General features: G+C 40.1%; 6 protein-coding genes across 8 annotated transcripts in view; 1 reads left to right on the forward strand and 5 right to left on the reverse strand.

The window, feature by feature from the left end:
• Positions 1-15,876, reverse strand: part of rack1 (receptor for activated C kinase 1) — a 28,666-nt gene extending 12,790 nt beyond the window's left edge. Inside the window, exons 1-8 of one of the 2 annotated variants that reach the window (XM_072439084.1) lie at positions 15,642-15,876; positions 15,085-15,256; positions 14,830-14,977; positions 14,663-14,758; positions 14,407-14,517; positions 14,066-14,206; positions 13,777-13,887; positions 13,282-13,602 (exon numbers count right to left, since the gene is read on the reverse strand). In XM_072439084.1, coding sequence (XP_072295185.1) covers positions 13,537-13,602; positions 13,777-13,887; positions 14,066-14,206; positions 14,407-14,517; positions 14,663-14,758; positions 14,830-14,977; positions 15,085-15,256; positions 15,642-15,750 — 954 coding nt within the window. In that variant the 5' untranslated portion in view covers positions 15,751-15,876 and the 3' untranslated portion in view covers positions 13,282-13,536. Of the gene's footprint in view, positions 1-13,281; positions 13,603-13,776; positions 13,888-14,065; positions 14,207-14,406; positions 14,518-14,662; positions 14,759-14,829; positions 14,978-15,084; positions 15,257-15,641 lie in introns of those variants that run through there. The other variant, XM_072439092.1, reaches the window with a different exon arrangement.
• LOC140354112 (protein FAM53C-like) lies at positions 152-2,663 on the reverse strand. The gene is made up of 3 exons (XM_072438996.1): positions 2,429-2,663; positions 1,404-2,357; positions 152-1,115 (listed from the first exon to the last, which is right to left on the reverse strand). The coding sequence occupies exons 1-3, from the start codon at positions 2,498-2,500 to the stop codon at positions 951-953; spliced, it is 1,191 nt and encodes a 396-aa protein (XP_072295097.1). The 5' UTR covers positions 2,501-2,663; the 3' UTR covers positions 152-950.
• On the forward strand, positions 4,188-7,921 carry LOC140354115 (5-phosphohydroxy-L-lysine phospho-lyase-like). Of its 2 annotated transcripts, none has more exons than XM_072439017.1 (13): positions 4,188-4,288; positions 4,554-4,672; positions 4,769-4,928; positions 4,996-5,070; positions 5,420-5,507; positions 5,586-5,702; positions 5,772-5,854; positions 5,919-6,144; positions 6,224-6,378; positions 6,441-6,530; positions 6,596-6,726; positions 6,792-6,841; positions 7,061-7,921. In XM_072439017.1, exons 1-12 carry the CDS (start codon positions 4,239-4,241, stop codon positions 6,833-6,835), a joined length of 1,338 nt encoding a protein of 445 aa, XP_072295118.1. In that variant the 5' UTR covers positions 4,188-4,238; the 3' UTR covers positions 6,836-6,841; positions 7,061-7,921. The 2 variants fall into 2 exon arrangements, with proteins under 2 accessions (XP_072295118.1, XP_072295111.1); XM_072439010.1 differs by having other exon boundaries at positions 6,792-6,838; positions 7,059-7,921.
• LOC140354127 (heterogeneous nuclear ribonucleoprotein A/B-like) lies at positions 7,398-10,859 on the reverse strand. Its single transcript, XM_072439030.1, has 9 exons — positions 10,753-10,859; positions 10,080-10,292; positions 9,552-9,720; positions 9,298-9,465; positions 9,092-9,223; positions 8,926-9,016; positions 8,639-8,797; positions 8,444-8,529; positions 7,398-8,066 (listed from the first exon to the last, which is right to left on the reverse strand). The coding sequence occupies exons 2-8, from the start codon at positions 10,274-10,276 to the stop codon at positions 8,459-8,461; spliced, it is 987 nt and encodes a 328-aa protein (XP_072295131.1). The 5' UTR covers positions 10,277-10,292; positions 10,753-10,859; the 3' UTR covers positions 7,398-8,066; positions 8,444-8,458.
• On the reverse strand, positions 11,183-12,833 carry nme5 (NME/NM23 family member 5). Its single transcript, XM_072433539.1, has 5 exons — positions 12,600-12,833; positions 12,320-12,525; positions 12,096-12,196; positions 11,907-12,025; positions 11,183-11,370 (listed from the first exon to the last, which is right to left on the reverse strand). The coding sequence occupies exons 1-5, from the start codon at positions 12,723-12,725 to the stop codon at positions 11,311-11,313; spliced, it is 612 nt and encodes a 203-aa protein (XP_072289640.1). The 5' UTR covers positions 12,726-12,833; the 3' UTR covers positions 11,183-11,310.
• Positions 15,877-17,658: 1,782 nt separating the features above from the next.
• col23a1b (collagen type XXIII alpha 1 chain b) overlaps positions 17,659-20,521 on the reverse strand; it is a 148,166-nt gene continuing 145,303 nt past the window's right edge. The window contains exons 27-32 of the mRNA XM_072439105.1: positions 20,439-20,465; positions 20,293-20,346; positions 20,130-20,216; positions 19,897-19,989; positions 19,680-19,718; positions 17,659-19,169 (exon numbers count right to left, since the gene is read on the reverse strand). Coding sequence (XP_072295206.1) covers positions 19,119-19,169; positions 19,680-19,718; positions 19,897-19,989; positions 20,130-20,216; positions 20,293-20,346; positions 20,439-20,465 — 351 coding nt within the window. The 3' untranslated portion in view covers positions 17,659-19,118. The remainder of the gene's footprint in view (positions 19,170-19,679; positions 19,719-19,896; positions 19,990-20,129; positions 20,217-20,292; positions 20,347-20,438; positions 20,466-20,521) is intronic.

A 20,521-nucleotide genomic window follows, 5' to 3' on the forward strand; every position in this document is an offset into this window, starting at 1 on the left:
GGCTGCACACACGTGGCCTCAAAGTTTAATAACGCATTAAACAAAAGGCTGAAACTCTTTATAAACTAGTTAGTGGCTATTGATGTGCTTCCGGTCTGAAAGAGAGTTTACAAATATAGAAGACGAAAAAGTTTAGGGAAAAAAAATACTCTTTTATTTGTACATAAATTGTGCAACAGGATCATTTCCATCCCGTGAAAATCTTTTCTCAAAGGCCACCAATCACCACATCTGTCATATACATTCTTACAATTGGCCAGGCGACTCCTTCTCAGCTATAGAACAGTACAATATTTTGTGCCTTATGGATTCCAGCAGCAGCATTGGTTCAATCATGTCATTGACTATTAGTGCACAAACTACCCGTTCAAATGATCTGAATCAGCAGTGAGAAAATAAATGTCCAGCTATGAAAGAACAGAGCACCACAAACGCAGCATTTCAAGCTTAAGGCGTTTACATTACCATTATAGTAATGGCAAGTATTTATCTTAAGCACATACAGTAAATGTCAAACTTTTCGACAGAGCTCTTTACATTGTTGCTTATAAAACACATCAATCCATTGATGTTTGGGCTTTTCAAATTGAGAACAAAACATAATGTGGTATAACAGTACAATTACATTACTCAGATATCAGGCAACAAGCTACTTTAGAGATTGTTTTTTGTGTCTGTCATTTTAACTTAATGACCAATTCAAACCAAATCATAATCTGCCAATTTTAGCATACACCTGTCAAGAGTATGTAAGGTATGATAAGACAATGCATACTAATTATATACACAATTTCTTCAAAATGTGTGCACTAAGTTTCATGCACATTTGGAAATGTGTGTAAAAGACAGGCACTGATAAAGTAGCCAAGACAATCATTTGGAAATCTGCTCCTCTCATCCTCGTCATAAACAGACAGTAGTCAAATCTTTGAAGGGCAAAATCTTAGTAATCAGTTTTCCTCAATAAGATTCAAATCCAGTTCTGTGCAGTCCCTTTCAAACACATTTTGTCCTCCGTCATTTTTCCTTTTATCTTCTTCTTCACTTTCACTAAGTGGTCCAATACTGACTCTTCCAAGAAACTCGACAGGGGAGAAGGTGACGTGCTGTGCTGCCTGGGAAGACAAAATACAATATGACAAAACACCCAATAATTAAATCATTTAATAAGGCATGAATTGGTACTTTAAATGACATTACATATTGGGAGTCTTAGACCACCACACACACATAATACACACACACACACACACATTCACACTAGGCAACGTGCGTTTAGTGTCTGGCTCAAGGACACAATACGCACTGGTCAAAATGAAATTCAAACTGCCAAATTCAGGGATGGTGGACAAGCGCATTTGCATTAGCATATATCCACCATATTACTGGTATGTCTAAATTACCTGTGTCATTTTGCCAAAGTCAAGTCCGGGTCTGGCAGATGGCAAAAGGTCTTGATCATGGCGCCTTTTTAAAAGAGGTCTGCGCATGTCACAAGGCTGTGAGTGGCATCGTGGCAGAATAGGATACAAACTGCGTCTTGAAGAGGGCGGCGTACTGCACACAGAAGTTGGTGATGGAGAGAGAGCAGGCTGCTCCATGCCAGAACGACTATAGGCAAGATTGGATACTGCAAAAGGTTGGGGAGGCTGGAGAATGACGCCGCTGTTCTGAATTTGAACAGGAGACAAAGAAAAGCGGCGTTGTAGCAATGAATGAGAAATGAGGGGAGCTGGTGACGAGGAGCAAGATGAGGGCGCAGCAAATGAGGCAGAGCAGGTTCCTTTCAGGGTGTCACAGGGGTCCCAGGAGAAGCTCCAAGGCAAAGGAGAGTCGGAGGAGAGGGCCAAACTAAAGAATGTAGGGCTAGATGAGGAGTTCAGAGAGGAGGAGGTGATTGATGAACTAGGACGACAGGGAGGAGCAGAACTAGCTCCAGAGCCTGAAGTGGAGGTTCCCCCACTGTGACAAGAACGTTTAATAGGGGTCCAAACTTTGAAAGCACTAGGATGCCAGGTAGCTCGGCAGCGAGACAGATCCTCTGGAACAGACAGGGAACGACAGTGGCGTTTTGAAGGGGGCGGCGGAGGGGAGTTCTGTAATGTCGTTTCACATGTCGCAGAGGCTTGTCTGAACTGTTCTGAAACTTTCAAAGTCCTGTGGGACTCTGGTTTGAATGAAGCTTCAAAGAGGGATGTTTTGGACAAGGTTGCATCTGAAAATAAGAACAATACAACTAAGAAATAAAAACAAAGATCATATGGCTTAAAATTACAGCAAATGCAAGCAAACTTGCCTTGAGCATGTGTGCAAGTGCTCCAAGTAACTGTCGGGCTGGAACCAAGTGCAGGAAGTGTCTGAAACAAAAGTATACAATTTTTTGCATGTGGACATTCAAAATGCATTTGAAAAAGTCAGTTGCACCTACATCATGAAAAGTCTTGCTTTGGGCCTCATCCAAACTCTGCTTGCGGAGCTGTTCAGTGATGAGAGTCACCATAATTGTTGCAACAGCTCAAGGGTCGGCTGTGGGGGTGAAGTAGCGAGGGGCAGTGGAGATTTTAGTCTGTGTCTTGGCGTGGTTTGTGGCGTCCCCCACCACACCTCAACCAGCCAGACCGACCCACATCCTCACATTCCCACCACCATTGTTATTGCATACACTGAATTGGATTTAAAAAAAAAGCAAGGTTAGTAACACAACATGTAAAAGGTGTTGAATTCTGCATATGCTTTGTATTTAAAAAGGCAGAAGCAGTAGTTCACTTTTACAACGGCTGAGAAACACAAGTAGAGCCAGAAGAACAAATAAACCACTTCACATTCCATCTTGTGCATGGTCATTACGCATTAGTGCACTATATCGAATTGTGTCTAAAGTGTGAAAGATGTACATTTGCGGTAGACGTTATTCTATAATTAAGTGAGCAGAGGTAGAGGATGTGAATAAAATAAATATGGAATGGAGTCGGGGATCAGAATAGTGAGTGTTATAACCATTTATCTCTGTTACGTTTGTGTTTTAGTGTTCTTTTTACTTCTTTGAAATATTGAATTACGAGGCAGGGTAAGTTATTGGGGTGTTGCAAAGTGAGCCTTGAACCAAAAAGAACAAGGCGTCCAAATGACCAAAGCTTAAGAAAATAACAAAACATGATTATGAACTACATATTTAGACGGGCGGAGCTCCAAGATCGACAGTGATCCATTTGGTCATAAATAATAATTAACAGCTGTGGTAAAAAAAAAAAAAGAGCTACCAGTTCACGTCAAAATGCATTTGAAAGAAAAGCTTGCGATGGGAGAGGGGACCTGCATATGTTCTATTCAAGCATACGACAAAATTAACTGAACATAAATGTAGTATAAACTGATATTTAGTAAACTAGACATACAGGTGTAATTATAGTCTATGTAATCCATGGGGTTAGTACAGAAACACGATGCTATGGTGGTCTGTCTGCTAATGGGCTAGCCGGGTTTACATGCTAGCTACCCGGAGAATGTGTGAATGTGGCGTAGCTAGCGCACTCTTTAATTATATTTCCCTTGATGGGCCTAATTTAATACAACTCACACGGGCTTTAAGCGACACTTGCACGTCAACATTAGGACTACCAACAAACATCACGCGATTTGTCATAGCGTTAGCGATACATCAGAGCATGTTAGCGCGCTAGTCGCCTGTCCTGATGTATTACCTGCATTCAGTGGTTCCTAAGCAACCGAAGCTGCAGACTGTGCACCAGCGGAGTTTGAGTTAAGCGAGTATTTATAGACTGTGGACCGTACCATTATTTAGAAGGACAGAAGGTGCTGCCTGTGCCCTCTTTGAGATCGATCTTACACGTTTCCTTTCTGTCGAAGCCATTGACTGTGTATTGAGTATATATGACGTGTGTATAGAGTCAAAACACACCTTATGGCTAAGAATTGTAACTGTAGAGGTTTTTATTTAGCACAGGTTTTATTTGATCGTGGTAGCATCGTCCATCCAACTAAAAATGGAAATATGACATTTCAACTAGTAAACTATGTACACTATGCGTTCAACACTGTACATGATTGAACTTTCAAATTTTAGCGTTTGAACTAACGCATACAACTTCAATGTAAAATTACACATTTCAACCTAATACATCAATGATCTATGACGACAACTCTGCCGGAAGGGGAAATCAGATGTGTAATGCGCATGCGTACGTCGTCCGGTTAGTAAATGACTAGTAAAGTAAACTATGGAGTTTACTAAAGAAAAAACACTCGCAATGAGAAACAAATTAATCGGGTATGTGTCTCTCGATCCTAAGGCAGCTGGTGGAGCTCCGGACCTAACGTTAAACCAATGGAGGTTTTCTGATACTAAATACTAAAAAAGTATTCTGTAGTGACCTGGCAGTTTATCAATTTGCTCCATGGCTCTTTAGTTTACTTTTTTATGTTATAGCAGATGTATCTCTACTGACGTCTGGCCAGTGCAGTGGATCTGTTTAAACGTTAAGAATACCAATAATAGTTCGATCCCAAGCCCTTTTACATGCATTTGTATGCAGGCACTCATGCAGACTCTTCTACTCGGACAACCCGGTGAAAATAGTAAGAGCAAGGGGACAATACCTTTTTGACGAGAATGGAACTCAGTATTTGGATTGCATCAGTAATGTTCAGCATGGTAAATTTATATTTTTTTCTATATACAATGGAACATTATTTATAGTAACATTGAGATTAATATACTGTAATATGTTTTGTGTGATGTCTTTTACAGTAGGACACTGCCATCCTAGCATTACAGAGGCTGCATCTGCTCAAATGGACCTTCTAAACACCAATACAAGATTCTTGCATGACAATATTGTAACTTATGCCAATCGACTAGCAGCCACACTCCCAGAAAAACTCTGTGTCTTCTACTTTGTCAACTCTGGGTAATACAGATATTTCTTGTTTGAGGATGGTAAAATACTGTTCCACATCATATTGTTTTTATTCCAGATCGGAGGCTAATGACCTGGCTCTACGTTTGGCTCAGCAGTACACCCAACACGAAGACGTTATTGTCCTTGATCAGTAAGATCTTCTGTGTAGACAACATCTCTAGATTATGGATGGGTGATATTGACAAAATTGAACAATCTCCATATTTTGGGGGATTATCCCGATGACAATATTCAGATATTATGTCATCCATCAGAAAAATTGTTGCCAGTAAATGTGTTGGATTGCACAAAATGATTTTTTTTGTTTGTTTTGATATTATTTATAAGCTATTTTATCATGGATAATATACAAAATAATTGCGTACATTTCCAAAACAAATGCAATATCTATACATATATTTAAATATATCTCCCAACTCTAATCTACCGGAGATATATATAAATATATATATAAAAACATGTCTTTGCTTGTATACTAGTGCATACCATGGACATCTAAAATCTCTTATTGACATAAGCCCTTATAAGTTCAGGAAGTTGACAGGACAGAAAGAATGGGTTCATGTGGTTAGTAAATTAAATTATTCTTACCATCAATACTGGCTCTATACTAGTTACTGGAGTAGATGTTTTTTTTCTCCCTAGGCTCCTCTTCCTGACACATATAGGGGCATGTATAGATCTGACCAGCCAAATCCAGGCCAATCATATGCTGATGCAGTGATGGATCTAATTGAACAAGCACAAAGTAAAGGACGAAAGGTACTTTTTTCATATATATGTTCTGTATACATATAAATGTATACAGAACGTGTTCATTTATGGATATAGATAGCTGCCTTCTTTGCGGAATCATTACCGAGTGTTGGAGGACAGATCATCTTGCCAGATGGATATTCTTCCAAAGTTGCAGAGTAAGGACTCTTACAAAACATTAAAAAAGATAGAATTTTTGACATTTTCCTCCCCTGATCACAGATATGTGCACTCTGCTGGTGGAGTATTTGTGGCAGATGAAGTGCAAACCGGATTTGGCCGTGTGGGAAGCCACTTCTGGGCTTTCCAGTTACAGGGGGAGCATTTCTGTCCTGATATAGTGACCCTGGGCAAACCTATGGGCAATGGGCATCCTCTTGCTTGTGTAGTGACCACTGCGGAGATAGCCGGTGCCTTTACAGCAAATGGCGTGGAGTATTTCAACACTGTATTTACTTATACATTACCTCAAGTACAGTTGAGCAAAATAAATCAATATTAACTGGATACATCCTTTCTACTTGTAGTTTGGAGGTAATCCAGTGTCTTGTGCAATCGGTCTAGCAGTCCTCGATGTGATCGAAAAAGAGAACCTCAGAGAAAATGCCATCAAAGTTGGAGCCATGCTTAAAGAGCTACTCAGAAATTTGCACTCCAAACATGAAATAGTTGGTGATGTACGGTAAGGGTGGCCTTGTATATTAGTTTTGAAAGATAGAAATATTGATTTATTTTTTATTACAGAGGTGTGGGATTATTTGTGGGCATTGAGCTTGTAACAGACAGAGAACTGAAGACTCCAGCTACAAACACTGCAGCATATGTTGTGAAGAGGTAATCGGTCACTATTATCCACTGGTTGCAATCTAAGGACATAGTAACATTCTTAAATTTAACAGGTTGAAGGAGGATCTCATTGTCGTCAGTACAGATGGCCCTTGGGATAATGTATTGAAGTTCAAACCTCCCATGTGCTTCAGTATGGATAATGCAAAACATGTGACACAATGTATTGATCGCATCCTCACAGGTACAAAACATACCCGATTTGTGGACTTCAGTGCTTAATATTGTCTTTAAATGCCCCCAAACCAGATATAAAGAACACAAATCTTAAACTGGAAAAAGACGACATCTAAAAAGGTGTGTTAACCTGTAGAAAATATTTAATCATACATTTGTCATACTATCACACATAAGTTCAGAGGTAGATATATGAAAGCCTATTTGACTCCAGTAAAACAAACTTACTAGACAAAACTTGTCACAGACATCATTTAGTCTTGAACTCGTAGTTAAAACATTGTCAATTCTTAAATTCTGACAAGCACTCTCTAATACGCTCTGCATCTCCATTTCCCTAGGCAGTTGTGGTGCCACGACAACAAGCAGCGGCGGGAAAAACCTACACATAACCACTTTATAATAAAGATCACCATTTCTTTATCGTGTGCCTTTCCGGGTTATGATTTACTGTACCAACAATGATCACCATCACACCTTGGTACAAAGTATGGTTAAGCACTTACCAGACTACCATTGCAATTTGGACATTCGCATTTTCAAGTATATTTCTCATAAGCCAGATATCCTGTGTAGCACTCTTCCACTGCTTCTCAATTAATCAGGACAAAACGAGCAAGCCATTTAATAGTACAAAACATTTAACATTAACTTTAATAATAACAAAAGATCCATGTGTAATATGAACCAAAAGTTTATTTCTATCAATTTGCCCAAGACACTAGAGGAATGAGTATCCAGTGAGAGGGGGGAATACCCCCTTACATTAACAGGCTTGCGTTCAGTTGTATAATACTAGTAAAGCCACTTAAAATTGCAGACATGATGGGGAAAACCTCCTTAAAAGCCAAAATAAAACAGGAAAAAAAAAGCTGGTTGTCTTTGTCTACTAGCCCATCAGCACACATTCACTTGACACACAATGAGTCCTTTGATTAGTTTTAATCCCTTAATTCAGCCCATATCTGAAGCATCCAATACTTAGCACGGGTGAATATAAACTTAACTTCTAGAAAGACCAAAAAGAAATTGTTTTATTACAGAGCTTTAAAAGCTCTTGCTCCGCTTATTTGTAAATCCAGTAGACATGTAAAAATACAACCATACAATACATTAGATTCAAAAAGGTACCAAAAAGTACGGTAAAAATAACACTTCCATTACTGGAAATGTAAATGGACACAAAACAATATAAAATAAAAGTGGAAAAGTGACATTTGCTTCCCCAGTTCCTCACTTGATCTGTACAAATGGAGCATGAGTCCAAATTTCTGCCAACTCCAAAGGAAAAGCCAGAGCCCATGTTCGTTGTGGTCAGACCATGGATCTCTCTTATTTACTTTAGACCTTAAGAGAAAAACATGGTGCTTAATGTTACTACTTTTAAAACCAACGTCATGCAGTTACACAAAGACAGGTGTATGAATGAGTTTGACAAGTGGACAAACACTAGGAGGAGCATGTCAGGTAGGTGTTATACCCCTGGGTGAGCCCTCACTCCTGCTCTCCATGGCCAATTCAACCTTTGTTGAACAAGTAGTGTTCGCATTTCAAAATGGCTGACGGGTGAAATGAACCCCTTGACCAAACCCACATCACAGCCTGCTGCTACCCAACTACAATGCCTGAATGGATTTAAGTTGGATGAGATCTTTGAGGTCAAAAAGGCACCAATGGTTATAGCTATGTTTTCATACTACTACCGATGATGCAAAAATGCATACCTGCACTACGTGTGTTCAGTATGGCTTGTAGCTACTCTGGTGGCCTCCACGTCTTGGAGTTTTCCCATAGCTTGTATTGCCCTGGTCTGGAGGACAAGAGAAAGAGGGACTAAGTGCTTATGTACAACAAGGAGGACCAAGAAAATTAGGTTGCTCTGATTCAGTTTCTTTCCCTGGGGGGGACTTATCGCTTACTGTAGTCGAAGCCCCCATAGCCGTAATAACCAGCAGAGTAGTCATAGCCACCATAATTGCCATATCCTTGTCCTTGTCCGTAGCCATAGCCATAGCCCTGGTTGTATCCCTGATTCCAGTAGTTGTTGTTGTAGCCCTGGTTCCAACCCTGGCCCTGGCCTGAAACGCAAAGGGCCCCGTCAGACACCGCTTAGAAACAGTAACTTCATAAAAAGATTAAGGCTGCTATAGAAAGTTTCCAAATACAATGAAATCTGGTTTAAATGTAAATATACAGTGATACTTACGAGGAGCCCTCCCGCCACGTCCTCCATATCCACGAGCTCCGTACTGCTGTTGCTGATAAACTTCCTTGGGTTGCGCCTCTTTGATTTCACACTTGAAATGTTACAGAGAGATACAAGTTAAATAGAGTTACAATTACAACACATACTGGGAAAGTAGAGAGATTACCTTGCTCCCATCGACGGTGTGAAACTTCTTCTCCATAACCTTCTTGGCAGTAGCTTCCTCTTTAAATGTGATGAATACAAATCCCCTCCTCTTTTCTGTCTTTGGGTCTTGTGGAAGTTCCACATTCTCAATCTACAAAAGATGAAGATCGCTTAGCATGTCAATCAAGACAATCATACAATTACAATGTGGAGAAAGTGATGTACCTCTCCAAATGTCCCAAAATACTCCTCAATGACTTCCTTAGATGTTTCTGGATTAATGCCTCCGACAAAGACTTTCTTGATTGGCTCCTTCTTAGGCGCAGCCATGGCCATGGCCTTCTTGGGGTCAATTTGTCTTCCATCCAGTTTGTGTTCTTTTTGTTCAAGAACCTGCCAGAGAAAAGAAAATTAGATTCGTTTCTATGGCAGACTACTTTAATCTTTGAGACCAAGACTATTATCACAACTGATCTTACTTTGTTAACACATGCAGGATCTTTGAAGAGAATGAAGCCAAAACCTCTTGATCGGCCAGAAACTGGGTCCATTTTGATGGTGCAGTCAGTCACCTCACCAAATTTGGAGAAGTAATCTTTGAGATCCTTCTTGCTCGTGTCCCAGCTGAGACCACCGACAAACATTTTCCTTAGGGGAGAAACAGAAAGGGCATGTTGAAATTAGAAGACTGTGGCTGTGGGGGTGGAGGCTCTATGGCCAGTGGGGGTGTAAATGCACACGATGTTCCCAAACATCCGTTAGTCCAGAAGCCAGCAACATGAGCCATTTAGCATAAAATGCATTAATGCATCAAAACCGCAGCATTACACTGATAAACAGTGAGAACAATCCCTGTACATTTGACATGGCTTCAGTGCTCGTTGTGTTGCCCATCCCCCTCCCGCTTTGCACATGGCGCCAACAAAGACCGGCCGAACAAAGAGACATGGAAATACGCCAGTGTCCATTATGATGTCTGCACGAACATGTACATATAAACAATTTACCCTGCATCCTCTTCACTTTTGCTCGCGTCGATCTGGTTGCCCTCGGTGCCTCCGTTCTCGTCCGCCTCTTGCACTGCTTCGACTCCGTCTCCGTTGTCGTCGTTCGCTTCTTCGGTGTGGCCGGCTCCATTTAAATCATCGCCCGTGAAGCCATTTTCTGTATTTGTTTCCATGTACTGCTGCTCTGAGTCGGACATTTTGTGGTTCTAAAACCTAGAATACGAAAAATACGTTTTATCGGTCGGACGTTATTAAACCCTTCTATCGCTAATGATTTCACGGATCGCCATTTCTCGGCGTCAATTCGTGCATTTCCCACCATTTTGACCGGCAAGGCCGACAGACTGCTCATGCTATCGCCACATAACAGCTCTCACAGAAAGAGCAGACACACGCACGAGTTACACACGCTTAAAACCCACATTTACAACGAGTTAGTCACAAAAGCGCTGTTTATCTGACAAACTGGTCATAATTAGAGAGCGAGACGCTCAAGTGAATATTTGCAGTTACGTAACACGGGCCTATGCACAGCCAGGTCACAACTTATACAAAATCTGCCCGGAGATTAAGCCGAGAGGTTCACAGAGGCATATAAATGAGTGCTGCGTCGTTATACTTACACGACGATGGTTCGAAAGTTTAAATAAAGAAGTGAACAAATAATGCTTACTGGTCACACAACCGGAGAGCTCTCTTCAAGATGGATTCTCTCACACGACGAAAACTCGTGGTTGGTTTCTATCACCGGCAGAAAAAAAACTGCTTTTCTCTTGAGGCTGCAACTGATTGGAGGATCAGACTGCTCGTCACAGCTTCCTCCAATCAACGTCTGCACGCCCTCTTCGTGGAACGCCCCTTATATCACGAAACCTTCATTCTTTTACTACAGTGGTAATATAATATAATAGATCCATGCAGTAGGCCTAATGTAATGTCGTGCAAATAGACTGGTGTAAAATAAAAATGTATTATTGAAACAAATATTTAAACGGACAAAAAGTTCCCGATGTCACTCTCAAAAATAGGCTGTAACCCTGTAGGCCTACAGTATGACGCTTTATCAGAGAACAAACCACTAGTAGCAACATTTCAGCTTTGACATTTAGTTGATTCTTTATTTTCTCCTTTAATATCCATTTTAATCCCACCCTTGTCCATGTCATTACACAGTAATACAGTACAACATACAACTGTCTTTACTATTGCCTTGCCACTTTTTCCACTAACTTTACCACATAATTTGAGGCTGATTTGGGTTGTTTGCAATAAGCCAGTCTGCAAGCCACATCTGTAAGAGAAATATCAAACCGTGACGTTTATATAAGGACAAAAATATATAGATAAACTGCGCAGTGTTGGGAAGTAACTGAATACATGTACCAAAAAATCAAAATACTTATGTAGATACTGTACAGTGATTCTTTCATTTGGTGGTGTTCAGAATACAATTACTTTCTAGTATTTGAGTACACAATTTAGGCTTAAAACTGGATGTGCATGTGCAATTTGTCCTTCTCTACTTTATGATAAAACAACAGAATACATATTAAGGCAGATATCATGTGTTTCCTACAGGTTTATACTGAGACTATGGTGGCGTATATGATCCATATTGGAATAATACAATGTTTATGGTGTATAAGATGAGCTAAGACAACCTATCTTATTCGTCCCACAATGGGGAAAGTCCAGTGTTGTTATGACTATACCACAAGCATAAAGTATGAATTGTATAACATATGTTTAGTTCAGCCTAAGTTTTCAGACTCTGGGGCCCACCACAGCCTCCTGTATTAATGGGAAACACAGGTCATTGATACTCACACAGGGGTCGGCTGGCTTTTGCTTGCACAGTTCAGTGAGTCCCATCAACAAGGTGGGGTTCACGCGCTTGCTCAAGTATTCTTCCGTTTTCTCTTTGGATGGAAAAGGCTCTATGACAGCTGAAGAAAGGAGGTATTTAAACATGTAACTTGTCACAACTTTGATGACAACACAAATCAATGTTCTTACTATTTGGGAAGATAAACTTGATCTCCCTCTCAGCATCAGTGAAAGATTCACTGCCATGCACTGCATTCTGGAGGTCAGATGTGCCATATTTAGCTCTGAGACTGGGGAAAGTAATATTAACATGTCAACAGCATAGTCAGAGCAATTTGACATAGAATTGATTATATTGCTTATTTGTTGTGATGTGCAAACAAGGCCCCTCAGTAGTAGGCCTATGATCTGACCTCTCTGGTTGTATCTCTCTGGCTTTGGCAAAGCTGGTGGGTCCCATTATAAACTTCCAGTGGGAAATGGCGTTTTCTCGTGACAGTGTATAAGCAAGTGTGGGTCCAGAGCTCATGAACGTGGTCAAACTGGAAAAAGTTGGCTTTCCATATTGATTGGCATAAAAGTCACTGCACTGCTCTGGGCTTAGCTGTACCTTCCGCTTCTGTAGAGTAGTATTATCACGAGTAATGAGTCAAATGCATGTGTTATCAATTAGGTTAATCACTTTTAAAGTACCTGAACAATGGTGAAACCTGAATGAAGGATCACGTCCTCGATGTCCCTGGCGCTGTGCAGAGCGTCTGGTTTAATCAAGGCTAAAGTTCTTTCCACATAAACGCGGTCCTCGGCATTTGTCCCCATTTCGTTGTAGAAAAACTACACTTCAAAATGTCATTTCCGTGTGAATTTTAGTTGGGAGCGTTTTAAACATCGGGTTTTGGTGCAATCGCTGCAGGATCCAAGCGTCTGCTGGCGTTGCTAGGATACAAACAAACAGTGTGGTCTACGGTGAACCCATAGACAAACCAAGGGGAGGAAATTTATACAGATATTCATGGTAATATGCCTCTCAGATGTATGAAATTGGTGAAACGTCCTCAAAATGTTGCCTCTACATAAAGTCAAACTCCATAAAAGCAGAGTTTACTCTTCAGAAGTGTGTAGGAAAAGCTGAATTGGTGGAAGAAAATCTTACATCTTCAGTCTTCCATCTAAATCATGAAACATTTTACATAGTCTGAACTGTTGTGTTGAATATTTAAAGAGGAATTGTTCTTTTTGCCCTTTTAATCTTAGAAAAGTACCAAGTTTTCCAGCATTTAAAATATGAAAAACCTTTGCCAGCTTTAGTAAGTTTATTATAAGTAAATGGTTATTTCGCTGGTCACAACCAGAGAAAATTCAAAGTTGAGTTGAAACTGGTTGAAAGTCAGTTTATTAAGTAATTACTTAAGGATTAAAGTTAACTTGGTGAACATTTACTGTACAAACCCCTGAAGAGTCCAACATAACGTTTGACATCTAATACTCAAGTCATGCAAATATCGCAGTCAATTTCAAATCAATATTTTGCAAATGACACAATTTCCTTGTAAACATCTTTTTTTTTTTTAAAAGGAGTACAGCATACTTTTTTAAAGTGTTTTATTTAAATTCTCTTGACAAAAAGCCCTTATCGAGTTCCAATTGTGACCTGCCACACGCGAATCAGGTTGTCAGTGTAGCCAGCGAACAGGGTCTGTAAAAAGAAGCAGTTTGTCAGACATTTTGAATCATTCAGTTTCTCATTTAGCATTTCAAAAGTCCCTCATATTTGCAGGGATGTCATCAGAAAACATCAGAACTTAAATGTGAATAGGTATAATCACTGGGATTGAAGATGAATGCATAAATGCTGCCTCTAGAATCATACCTGTCCATCAGCTGACCAGGCCAGAGAGGTGCATTGTGGGGGCTCAGCCTTGCTGTTTGTGCTGATCACTTCCTGCCTCAGTTCATCCACAATAATTTTGCCCTCCAGATCCTAGAAGTAAAAACTCAATTAGCCAAAACTGCATATACACCGTCAGACAATATACAAAAGTATGCTAGAAAAGCTCAGGAACAGCCTCTTTATCATCACAGAAAACAGATGGCATGAAAGTGATCATCTCTGCCTTTGAAACAATCTACAGTTAATGATTATGGGAAACTCCTCTCACCCAGATTTTGATGCTGGGGCCAGTGGCAGCACAGAGCCAGTAGCGGTTGGGGCTGAAGCAAAGCGCGTTAATAGTGTCACCGCTGTCCAGGGTGTACAAGTGCTTGCCCTCATTCAGATCCCACAGCATTGCCTGGCCATCCTGAATAAAAACATGGATATATGGTCAATATATAGTTAAAAAGAGAAAAGCAGATGTTAAGTGTTCTGGCAGGTGTAACTCAGAAACAGCCTCTTTTTTCATCATACTACAGATTTTTATGATAAGTTACATCACAGTAAAACCCCTGCCATTACAGTATACAAAAACATATTAGCTTGTCACTAAACGTTTCAGCTTACCCTTCCACCAGACGCACACAGAGAGCCATCAGGGGAGACTGTAACCGTGTTGAGGAAGCCCGTGTGACCAATGTGGTTGGTCTTGAGCTTGCAGTTAGCCAAGTTCCACACCTATGGCCAAAAAGATGTTATAATGTAAAATTCTCACTTGCAAAGGGATTCATATTATAACCTATAGTTTCTTTTCATCAACAGCTCAGGTAGAGCTGGGCTAAGTGTTCTATCACTGCAGGCACTCATTTCAGGTAAGACTTACTTTGACCATCTTATCCCAGCCACAGGAGACGATGATGGGGTTGCTGCTGTTGGGGGAGAAGCGCACACATGACACCCACTCACTGTGGCCCTCATCCTGCCGAAAACACCACCATCAATACACTAGACATTTTAAAATGGCAAAAACAACAATGGGTAATGTATTACCTGAATGGTGTACTTGCAGACACCAAGGGTGTTCCACAGCTTGATGGTCTTGTCCCTGGAGCCTGACACAATCTGGCGGTTATCAGCAGAGAAAGCCACACTCAAAACATCCTTTGTGTGGCCAACAAAGTTGCGAGTTGTAGCGCCGCTACAAACCAAATACATCCAATTTTAGTCATACATTTCAATTTCATTATTAAATACATTATCTCCCAGTGGAGAAAATCCTATTATGACTTAATTACTGAAACTTACGTGGTGAGATCCCACAGGCGCAGGGTGCCATCCCAAGCACCAGACAGAGCAAACTGTCCATCAGAGGAGATGACAACATCACTTACAAAATGAGAGTGTCCCTTCAGGGCTCGCTGTGGGATGCCGTAGTTTGTCTCATCACGGGTCAACTTCCACATGATGATACTCTTATCTGAAAACACAAAACTCTGGAGTTAGACATGACTAGATGCATAAAGGACAGTGCAGTGGACAGGTCATCGGCAGGGTGAACACCTAAAACACAACACGCACTGGAAATATAATAGTTATATTTATTAGATCCTCTAGTTTAATATTAGTATCAGCCTGACACGTGTCTGGCTGCACAGGTTCGGTTTGCAGCTCCGTTGTGGTTAGCATCTAATGCTAACCGGTCTATTGGGGAATGCAATCTGGGGGTAAAAACAATAGAAACAACATGATTCTTTGGACTTCATAGAGACTCGGTTTTATTAAGAACGATTGTTTAATAAAGCCCCGGTCTAGCGGTGGAAACGCTTCCTTAAACATGTTGGCGTAGCCGGCGGGAGCCTCACCTCGGGACGCCGACAGAATCATGTCGGGATACTGCGGCGTCGTGGCGATCTGGGTCACCCATCCACTGTGGCCCTTTAAGGTGCCCCTCACGGTCATCTGCTCGGTCATTTTGGAGCGGTTTGGAAGCGCCTTTGGCGAGGATGGGTTCGGATTTTATAAAGGTCCGATAGACCTACGTCCTCATCGCACCAGGGCTCAGAGGAAAAGGAAGTTCAACCCCGGATGCAAAAACTTTGAAGAGGTGAAACGAGCGCGGGGGATTGTGGGATATGTAGTGTGTAGGTGTGTTTGACCGAAACCATGGATGTGTAAGCCCAAACACCGCGGCCCAACCATAGACCATAATATTTACGGTCCCAAAAGTTTTTAAGCTTATATATATATAACACTCAAACGTCAACAACCTTTAAAAGCAAATTTGGCTCAGAGGGTTGCAATGGTTGCAAAGTTGCAATATACATTGGAACTATTGGAAACAATTGGGAATTAACATGGCATCCAGGCCAGCTCCACTTGTTTTAACTGTTGTGGCCTCAAACATAGGGTGAGCGGACCAGAGTACAGTATTGAGTCCTTTATCCCATGTCCCAGCAGATGTATCCAAAACCACTGATTTGTCCCAGTTCTATACAAGACATGTCCCTGTTGTCCCGGATTTTGACCATTTTAATACTTGCCAACAGTAAAGAGGGAAGTGTATTGTTGTTTCTTTAGCCAAAATAGAGAAAATATGGCTTCAGCATAACCAGAAGACAAAAATGCACTCAGTTCCACTCAGATTATATAATGACTGACAAGTGTGCCAAGAAAGAGGTGTAAATGAAAGATTATATAATGACTGACAAGTGTGCCAAGAAAGAGGTGTAAATGAGACGAGAATGTACTTAAAGTGCCCAAGTTACAGGTTGGATGAATCATTGAACTAAAATGCAGTTTAAAATAAATATATTTTGAATTTTGCTACAAAATGTAAAAATGTTTTCAAAGAGTAGCACAATTTTTAGATTTCACTTCCTGTTTGTAGTTGATGACATCACACGAGGATATTACCCAGCAAACACTGAGCAAAAACTCATCTAATGTCACTTTTTTCAAATTTGACAAATAAAAACATATGAGAGCGACTTTGTTTTCTTGACTTAATGTTTAGAGGGTCAAGGTTTTCTTTGATAAACTTTGACTGGCATGAGTGTCCCTAGTGTGTTGTCACTTCCTCTCATTTTCTACAGATTAAAAAAAATAAATCTCCACAAATACCTACTTGATTGGTGTAAAACTATGATCATCTGTACAACAGGTACAAATACACCAAATTAAGTCAAAATACGTCATACGCATACTTCCACTTTTTTTCAATTTATTATACCCCCCCAATCTGGGTGTGTCCCAGTTTTCAATTTCGAAACTCTGGTCACCCTTCTCAAACATCATCAAACTGATGAAGATGAGTCATATGATCATTTCTTTTGAAATTTACGTTTTGGTGATTTGAGTAAAATGGTTAGGAGGATGTCACTAGTTGACAATGTAAAGACTCACTGAGAATCTGGTTTTAAAACACTTGAGGGATGTATAGTTTGTATAGTTTCACATGGTTCTGGACCTCATCGGTGTAACTTATTGTATTAATTGGGGGTTTCCCATACAACATCTTTAATTGTTCAAATAAGTTATATAAGGTCAGTGATTGACATTTTGCAGAGAAATCAGAAAATATAAGATGTTTTATGGGGTTAGCCCATTTCTTATTTTTGGAAAAGTTCTGCCCTTATGCAACCCTATCACCCACCAAAGGTAGGCCAACAAGACACTTTGCAGTGTGTGGATGGAAATCATGTTTTCTTCAGAAAGTTAATTCAAATGACAAAAATAATTATTTACAGCCACAATCACAAATTCTTCTTCCTATTCTTCTTATCATTATTCAAGGTTAGATGCCAAATTTGCTTCCATTAAAGAATCACCCAGCTATGTCACTGTTTGTGTCATTCTTGAAGTAAGGTAAACAGGGCTACATTTATTTCAGTTTAAATGTTTATTTAACACTTCTTTTGTTATACATTTTTAGACAAGTCATTACAAAAATAGCTTAATTCTTTCACAACCAAATACACAAAACATGATCACAAATAATACTGTGCCATTAAACTCTATTGAGCCATATATTGCTGTTGAATAAAACAGTTTAAGAAAAAAATAAAAAATAGCCAATAAATGTGACAGATATGCCTGATATGTGTCAGGTACAAAAGATGTGATCTGTATGACTGATTAACCAAGCCTCACCTGAAAAGGCAGCGTAAAAATAATAAATACAGTGAACACAAAATGAAGAAGCATTTGCAGATACTGAAATGGATTAATAAGTCATCTTAGCCTGTGGCTCTGGCCATCTGTAAAGCTGGCTGTAGGTTTTGTGAACATAATAAAAACAAAAATAATAAGAAAAATAGGAAGATTGATCACACGCATTAAGCAAGAAAATAAAAGTGGCTTTGTAACACACAGATATACAATCATGGATCTTGACAGATATATTCCTTCAGAAAATTACCGGTACAGTTTTTTAATTGAAAAAACACATATAATGTACATTAAATTGAGCAGCAATGAAGACTGTAAATGGTTCCTTCAGATGTAACTTTGGTAACTCATGCAGGCACACATCAATCCATAAGAATATGAAGGAAAAGTCAGTAGTTTGATTCAATTCAACACATATTTTATAACAGGAAGTATTTGTACATATTTATTATGGCTTATACAAACCTAGTTTGTCTCATCTGCTGAATACTGGAAGTGTGAAAATACATTTTAATGTAAAGAGAGAACCTTCATTTTTAACATTTTTAATAGATTGACTCGCCCTTCTTCAAAGAGCACCTCTTTTTTTAAACTAATATTTCTCAATAGAAGTCCATGAACATGGATTTGTTTGTTTGACACATCTTAAAACCTCTGGTCTATTTTTCACATAACTACAGTACAAATTAGTAAAAAATATATACTTTTCCTTCTTATGCAAATGTATTTATGTTCACCCGGTATGACCAAGCACAGGAATGCAAAATTAAAACGGACAAATACCATCGTAGAAAATTAAAAAGATTGCAATAATGTTAAAATACAAATCCCCTAAATTGACTCACTGACTATAAAAGCTACTGTCATTGTGTCAAACAGGGACCACAAATCGTAAAGGTTGTCTCCACAATCACGCATTTAGTTTGCAAAACACCTTTTTTGAAACCGTCCAGTCCAGGAGTGCGTCCCCTCTGTGCAGTAAATGTATCCTTATGTGCCACTGACCAAAGACAGAGCCCAAAAATGCTGTGTCCTCTCCTCTCCTGCACAGTTAACAACAGTAGCTCTGAGTGTCCGGCGCCACGTTACTATGGCAATGACATGACTTCTTCAGCTCCAGGCCAGTCTGCCTCTTGTCAAAAGGTATTTCCTCATTCAGATCCCATGAAATTTCAAGGCTGAGAAAGTCGCTTGCGTTTGAGCTTTTGCCTCGCCATCTCCTCCTTGTGGAAGACAGGGAAAATAGTACAAAACCTATTTTTGCTGGTCAAACTGTTCATTCAAAGAAATCAGCCCGATGGGTGTAGGTCAAATTCAGGCAAGACTTTGTTAGTAAGGCAGCACTCCACTCCACGCTCTACACGGTCCTTAGCCTCCAAATGAGAAACATCTTCAAAAATGCACCATACTATAGACAAAAATCTCTGTTCATCTTCATATATTATCACATGTTCTTTACAAAAGGGGAGCTGGTTATGGGTGTGGTATTCAACTGCAAAATATACTATATCAATATGTACATATCCCATGCTGGCGGTTAGTCATCACTGCAAAAAAAAGCACAGTAGAAATGGACAATTAGTGACATTTCAAAAGGCCATACTTACAAAATGCCCCTGTATATAATCAGAGTCAAGCAACATAATTGTATTAGCTATGTTTCAACTCAAATTAGACTATTTTTGTTAATGACTGTCACAAGATCATCTGCAGTAATATCACTGGTTTCTCACCTTGTGCCAGCAGCCTGGTATTGGCAACCCATCATGTCCCTGAAGTGTCAGAAAAGCAATTAATACACAGAGGTCAACAGTTTTTACTAGTTTCATATGCTTTGAAAAAAATCTCATTTTACATTAAAGGAAGGGCAGGATATGACCCTATTTGGTCGTAAATAGAAAGTTGTAAAGAAGCAAACAGGAAAAGATAAGAAGTGCAGAGATACTGTACCGGAGGGCAAGGTGCTTCAGGGGCAACAGGAGGAAGAGGTGGAGAGGAAGAGGGCGGAGCCTCAGCAGACGGACCTTTAGTCTCAAAACAGCCCTGAGCAAGAGCCAGTTACACAATCACAGCAGAGGGAAACAAAGATAAGTGGAGAAGAAAATAGAGTAGAATGAAGTGAAAGTGCAGAAAAGTGAAGGACTACATCCGATCAGAGGTTTGGTTTTGGAAGCATGACGTACCACAGGACAGGGCTGGTCCAGACCAGGAGGGCCCTGCTCCCCCTTCTGACCCTTCAGACCCCTCTTTCCCACTGCTCCTCTGTCACCCTGATAACAGCACAAGCCAGTTAGATACAAATGTTTCTGATTTAGAAATATCATGATCATAGTTTCAGTGACAAACCTTCTCTCCCCTATCGCCCCTGTCACCTTTCTCCCCCATCATTCCCGGGAAACCCTGAGGACACACAAACGATCAGGTCAATGTAAATCTGAGAGAGACTTCTCTACAAACCTCGGCTTGTACATAAGAGTATATTTAAAACTTACATCTAGTCCAGGTTCTCCTGGTCTCCCCTAGAAAACAAAAACATCCATTAAAGCACTACTATAAATCAAATTAGTTCAAATTG

Source organism: Eucyclogobius newberryi, unplaced genomic scaffold (assembly GCF_026437365.1).
Source record: "Eucyclogobius newberryi isolate DKJ021-1_F unplaced genomic scaffold, fEucNew1.0.hap1 SCAF_11, whole genome shotgun sequence".
NCBI classification, from domain to species: domain Eukaryota; kingdom Metazoa; phylum Chordata; class Actinopteri; order Gobiiformes; family Gobiidae; genus Eucyclogobius; species Eucyclogobius newberryi.